The sequence below is a fragment of the Grammomys surdaster genome, unplaced genomic scaffold (genome assembly GCF_004785775.1).
Source record: "Grammomys surdaster isolate TR1022 unplaced genomic scaffold, NIH_TR_1.0 168, whole genome shotgun sequence".
Classification (NCBI taxonomy): Eukaryota; Metazoa; Chordata; class Mammalia; order Rodentia; family Muridae; genus Grammomys; species Grammomys surdaster.
The window spans coordinates 696,222-702,973 of record NW_021604616.1 but is presented as its reverse complement, the minus strand read 5'-3'; the positions used below and the strand labels follow the sequence as shown (position 1 = coordinate 702,973).

Sequence of the window (6,752 nt, the reverse complement as noted above, 5' to 3'; positions counted from 1 at the left end):
CTCTCTCTCTTGGTTTTGTTTTGTTTTTGTTTTTCAATACAGGGTTTCTCTATGTAGCCCTGGCTGTCCTGGAACTCACTCTGTAGACCAGGCTGGCCTCGAACTCAGAAATCTGCCTGCCTCTGCCTCCCAAGTGCTGGGATTAAAGGCGAGCACTACCACTGCCCAGCTGTAACTGTTTCTCATTTCTTCATTTTTATTTTGCACGAATAGACGCTCATGTGTTTTTCACTTTTTAAAGATTTATTTATTTATTATATATATATATGAGTATACCAGCTGTCCTCAGACACACCAGAAGAGGGCATAGGATTCCATTACAGAGGAATTGTGAGCTACCATGTGGTTGTTGGGAATTGAACTCAGGACCTCTAGAAGTGCTCTTAACCGCTGAGCCACCTTTCCAGCCCCATGCTTTTCATTTTTAAAAATTTAAAATAGTAATTATTGAACACTTTTTAAATAAAATTTTGCCATTTTTCGATGAACTTTTCACAAAGGAGTGTATATATACTCAAAATCTGCTTAAGTGATTTATTTGAAAGCTAACGCCATGCGGTGGTGGCACATGCCTTTAATCCCAGCACTTGGGAGTCAGAGGCAGGCAGATTTCTGAGTTCGAGGCCAGCCTGGTCTATAGAGTGAGTTCCAGGACTGCCAAGGCTATACAGAGAAACCCTTTCTCAAAAAACAAAAACAAACAAACAAACAAACAAAAAAGAAAGCTAAGGAAATAGTTACTTAAAAGATTAGATGACCTTTCTGATTAAATTCTTAGTATAATTAAACTGATTTGTATATGTGTCCGTATCTATTAACATATAAATTTACTGTGTATATCTACTAACATATAAATTTACTGTCTATATCTACTAGCATATATAAATCTCACTATAAATCTACACATACTTCATTTTCCATTAAAAAGAGGGAGTAGAAATTTGTGGAGGTTTCAGATAAATACCCAACAATATAAATATATGAAAGACATTAAACAATCAATTTAAGTTTCAACATAGTAATTGCAGTAATGATAACTATGATTATTATATTTGGCCATATGGATAATAGGGCAATATTGCTAGTTAATTAGCTAATCTTAAAGCTACTTATTTTGAAATTTCATTTATTTATTTTTAATTTATGTGTATGTTTTTCTGAACAAGTTTATGTGCCCATGTGCTTGGAGGATCCTGAGCAAGCCACAAGAGGGTACGGGATCCCTGGAGCTGGAGTTATAGGTGGTTGTGAGCCACAATGTGGGAGCTGGGAACTGAACCCACGTCTTTGGCAGGCACAGCAAGTGCTTGTCACCACTGAGCTGTGACCACTCCTGCCCAAATCCTCTTACTTCTAAAACTTGCCTACGTACTTGCCATAAGTTGAAATTGTAAAAGGTAGCCTGTGTATTTGATGTGTCATGGGAGAAATGCTTGTATGTTTTTGCAGTGTCAAAAACCTGACCAACACTTCAAACCCTACTTGACCCCCGATTTGCCAAAACGACTACACTTTGCCAAAAATGTCAGAATTGACAAAGCTCATCTGATGGTGGATCGGCAATGGCTGGCTTTCAGGTTTGTGTCTACTCATGTATTCCCAGCAGATGCCTCTGGCTGTGAGCTCCTTAAGCTCCACCTCCCCTCCCCCCACTGTTGGAGGTAAACTCTGACACTGACGTTTCCTTGGCCTCTTCTGCTAACTCAGCACTTCCTCATTGCCGATAATCTTTTTAGGCAGTTGCTGTTAGCGTCTTGATTTTCATAATACAGATCAAAAATGGAAGAAAGTTGAGAATTCTCATCACTACTCTGAGGCATGAGCAACACCATGTTGCTACCTCGAATGGGTTGCCTCTTAAGGAACAGATAAGAGGAGAGGTTTTGTTGTCATCCAGGCTGAGAGTGACAGACGGAATGTCTAGCTGGCACTTTAAGGTCTTCCTGGCTCTCATAAAGTAGTCTTCTGATGGCAGAGTAGCTAATTGGTCCTTATCATTCAGCATTTGTAAAGTAGGAATACTCTCAGAAAAGATGAAACCACCCAGAATCCTCCATCCTAAAAAATTCATGACACCCTCAACTCCAGTGCTTGCCTGTGGCCAGGTGTTTGCAACACAGTCACCCTTCTTCCTGCAGAGAAAACAGCCCTGAGGGAAAGACTGAGCAAACAAGACAGAGAACAGATACTGGTCGCTTTCTTGTCACTAAGTGATTATGAGGATTTTATAGCTTTTTGTGTGTTTGTTTTTTAAATGTGGGACTGCACTATCTGCGTGTATACCTGCATGCCAGAACAGGGCATCAGATCCCATGTGGTGCTGGGGATTGAACTCAGGACCTCTGGAAGGGTGCACGTAACCTCTGAGCCATCTCCCCAGCTTCTTGTTCCTTGTTTTATTTTTTTGAGATAAGAGTCTCACTATGTAGTTCTGGCTGACCTCAAACTCAACCTGGAGACCAGGCTGGCCTCAAATTCAGAAACAGCTTGCCTCCGTCTCCTGAGTTCTGGAATTAAAAGTGTATGCTACTACACCGTCCTCAATATGATTTTTAAAGTATCCTTTTATTATTTCTATATGTATGCATGACTATAAACAGAATCACTGTCATTCTTTATTTTTTGTCCCAATAGGTATCAGTGCGGTAATGCTGGGGGGAGAAGAGCTAAACGGCGGGGGAAACCAATGGTTAAAGCACACATTCAAAAAGGAAGGGAACGTGAAAGAAGATAGGGACGTTGATCTCAATACGTGTGTTCAGGAAGAGAAATTGGGGGAGGGGAGGTGTTGGCTGAATTTAGTCTAAAAATAACCTGGAAATGCACAGCTTGACCAGAAAGTGCAGTTCCTCACCTTGTCACCAGATGGCACTAGTCTCTCTTTGAGAATGTGTTTTTTAGCCTTTTCTGTCTTCTGCTTTACAGAACTCATACAGAATGAGTTTTAGGACAGCCAAGGCTACATAGAGAAACCCTGTCTCTAAAAACAAAAACAAACAAGAGCAAAAACTAGCAGCAATGTCTAGCCAGTATCATCCTGTGAGTTTAAGGTTAGGCTGTCTAAGTAGCTACTTAGGGAACTCGGGGAGGGGGGGGAACCCTAATCCTTTGCCTATCAAGTGCTTTTCCTTTGTTGAGTAAACTTTATTAGCAACTGTATGTGTGTAGTGTGTGTTGTCTCTTACCCAGCTGTGTGTGTGTGTTTTTTTTTTAATCCAAGAACTGGATGATCAGAGGCAAGGTAGAAACCCCAGACTGTGATAAAATAATTTCTACAACTATGACTGAGGACTTTTTAAAACATCCTTTTGGAGAGCATGAATGTCAGCTTTTTTCTGTTACGATGGCAGCTGTCAAATACACACCAGCACCTGTTTAATAAGCAGGAATGATAAACAGTTGTATGCCTTACCTGAGGTGTGTGTGGCGAGACAGATATAATTAGCATAACTGCTGTTAGAGCCAAGTACACAATTCATGCAGGCGTCGCTGTCAGGGGACACAGGAGAAGACTTCTTGGGCGCATGGCTCTTGACTTGGGAAGGCTCTGAGTGGCTAGGTAGATGTACAGAAGATCTACCATGTGCAGTCCAGTCACTACTGTACAAGGTTCAGGAGTAGGAACCAAGCCCCGTTGGCTGATCAGGAAGAAGTGGGCCCACTTTCTTTGCTGGGAAATGTCTCTTGCTTGCAGAGCCCTGTGCACTATAAGATGGATTCTTTTCCTAGCCCTGCACTGTTGCAAAGCATGTAAGGGTAGAGAAGTGCTTCCTGGATGGAAGGAGTAGGCCCCAGTCATCACTGGTGGTTCTACTGCCTTAGAACCATAACAGAAGCTGCTCTCTGCAGAAATGGCTTATCTGTGATGACTAAGGTTGTGAATGGCCTTGCAGAAAGAATATCAATGATAGGTGGTGGCTTGAGGTGACTATCGTGAGATTCATATTTCCTGCTCAAGGAGCAGGAGGGTCTAGCAAGAGTCAGACTGGTGTCTTAGAAATGTATATAGTGACCACACTTATTCAGTGTTATACCAGTCACAGGGAAGTGGTGGAGTTCGAAGATGATGGCATTAGTTATGTGATGTATTGCCAAGACAAAGTTATGGTAATTTATGACTTGGATTTTCTAGAATAGTATTGGTTCTTCATATTCTATGACCAACTTGTACTCTTTAGAACATGTATTTTTATTTCATCAGTGTCATATATGTATATATATATACATATACATATGTATACACACATACACACATCATATACACACACACACACACAGGCTAGGCGTGTGTGCTATGTGAGAACATTCTGGAGTTCTGAAAGCAGAATTATTTGTTTGGAATTTGTTCAGATCAGAGTGTGTGAGGATACAGCATAGGATGATGGCAGAGAAGGAGAGGACCAGAAGGAAGGTGATTACGGAGGGGCAGGACATCATCTGCTTGGGTACCAGAAGAGAAGTCTCCTCTTACGCCCCTGTGTTACTCAGCTGATGCAGAGACTTGGACTTCAGCTGGGCTAATTAGACAGAGAGGAGAGAACAGTTAAAGTGTCCGCCTGGTGTTTGGAAGTCAAGCCGATCACCACAGCACCAATTGCCTCCAAAGGCCAGCTCGAGGTTTCCAGAGCCAGCTTAGTGGTTGGGAGACAAGAATGCAATCAAGCACAAGGACAGGTGACTGAAGCTCTCCATGGAATAGGACAGGAATAGAGCTGTTCTGAGAACTTTTTCTCTTTTACTTCTGATTGAAAGTTTGTATACATTGCATAGGTGTTTTGCCTTCATTTCTGTCTTGCACCACCACATGCATGTAATACCGTCAGAGTCCACCAGAGGGGATCAGATGCCCTGGGACTGGAGTCAAAACAATTGATGAAACACAGTGTGGAATTTGGGTTTGAACCCAGGTCCTCTGGAGGAGCAGCAAGTGATTTTAACACAATCACTTTAGTTCCTAGAGTCAGTTTCTTAAGCCATTAAATTACTGCTCAGGGTCAGTAGAAAGTCCAGTATTACCATAGAATCTCTATCTTTCTCTTCTGCCTCTTCATCTCCCTTACGCTCTCCCCTTCCCTCTCTGTTTTTGTTTGTGTGTTTGACCCTGTGGGCACAGGGAGAGGAAGCAGATGAGAGAAACCTTCCAAAAGCATCTTTTGGAAATTAAAAGTTTCTTCTCTTCAGTGGCAAAATTTGAACCAGTTTAATAAAGTATCAAGGAAACTTAAATTCATTTATCACTACTTTTGTTTGACCAACTGTACATAAAATTTATAGCATGAATTTCAGATGTTAAACTGTGTAAAACTTGACAAAGAACAAACTAATTGAACCGTTATTTAATGAAGACATAGCTGCTTATGGAGGAAATCCCAGATTGTTGAAAATAAACATTGAATTTACAGAATATATGGTCTTTTTATCACGTGACTCCCAAGGAATCCTTGATCGTGGTTTATTTTTTCTTTTCTTTTTTAAAAAAGATTTATTTATTTATTTAATGTATGTGAGTACACTTCAGACACACCAGAAGAGGACATCAGATCCCATTATAGATGGTGATGAGCCACCATGTGGTTGCTGGGAATTGAACTCAGGACCTCTGGAAGAGTAGTCAGTGCTCTTAACTGCTGAGCCATCTCTCCAGCCAGATCATGGTTTCTTATTATTTCCCTAGACATCTCCACTGTAGATCAGGAGTTAATATTTCCTCGGATTTTAAAGCTTTATTACTAAATTACTTGAATTCTCAATCATATTGGTCTTGATGGGCAAAAGTGAGTTTGAAGGTGAAATCTTACAAACTGTTTATTATATTTCATGTTTTGTTTGTTTGTATGTGAGTGAGTGAACATGTATGTGTGTGTGTGTGTGTGTGTTGTGTGTGTGGACACATGTGCCATGGTATGCATGTGGAGGTTGAGGGGAGTTTTCAGGAGTTGGTGACTGATCTGAATTCAGTCAGGCTGGTTGGCAAGTGCCTCTATCTGTGGGGCGGTCTCCACCCACGCTGAAGGTAAAACATTTGAATCCATTCACATTCGTGTTCTTCCTTTGTCAATGTCCTAGAGCCAACCATCTTTGAATTCTTTTTGTAAAAGCCAAAGGTCTCATTCCCTCTTTCCTTTTCTTCTGTTTATCAATGGTTGTGAATCTGAGCATGTAAATATATGTATTTAATTGCCAGAAAAGATACTTCCACAACAGAAGGTATACAACTTAGAATAACATCTCAGGTCAGCACGCTGACCAGTGTGTAACAATGTTGCCTTTTCGCAGGAGCAAAGGGAGTTCCAGCTGTGGTGGAGGAACGCACGGTTACAACAATGAATTCAAGAGCATGGAGGTAACTTCCTGAAGCTTTTAACCAGAAACAAGTCAACAGTGAGAGAGAGAATGACTGAGACAGCAGGCATATGTGCTTTGGCATGGTGGGTGAAGGGCTGTGGGGCGCAGAGGAAGAGTAGAGCAGAGTAAAGGGCTGCTGGTGAGGCTTTGAAGGTAGATGCTTTTGTGGGTGGTGTGCAATCTTAACTAGTGTGGAAGAACTGGAGATTCCAGGGTGACATTTAAGCAGAGATTTGAAGATGCAACAATTAATTTTTCCAATATCGAGAAACAATGAGTGTCCCATGCAGAAGAACTAGCCACTTCAGAGGTCCTAGTTTGGAGTTCATCATTTCTTGGGGACAAGAGAGCCTTGGCAAGCTATCAGAAGGTGTTCAACCACAGCTATTGCTGATTTGGAAAGAGAA

The 6,752-nt window shown here is 41.4% G+C and overlaps 1 protein-coding gene across 2 annotated transcripts in view; it reads left to right on the top strand.

The window, feature by feature from the left end:
* The window catches only part of Enpp3 (ectonucleotide pyrophosphatase/phosphodiesterase 3), a 68,994-nt gene that overhangs the window by 42,663 nt on the left and 19,579 nt on the right, over window positions 1-6,752 (top strand). For both annotated transcript variants that reach the window (XM_028766424.1, XM_028766425.1), the window contains exons 15-16: window positions 1,450-1,577; window positions 6,277-6,343. In XM_028766424.1, coding sequence (XP_028622257.1) covers window positions 1,450-1,577; window positions 6,277-6,343 — 195 coding nt within the window. The remainder of the gene's footprint in view (window positions 1-1,449; window positions 1,578-6,276; window positions 6,344-6,752) is intronic.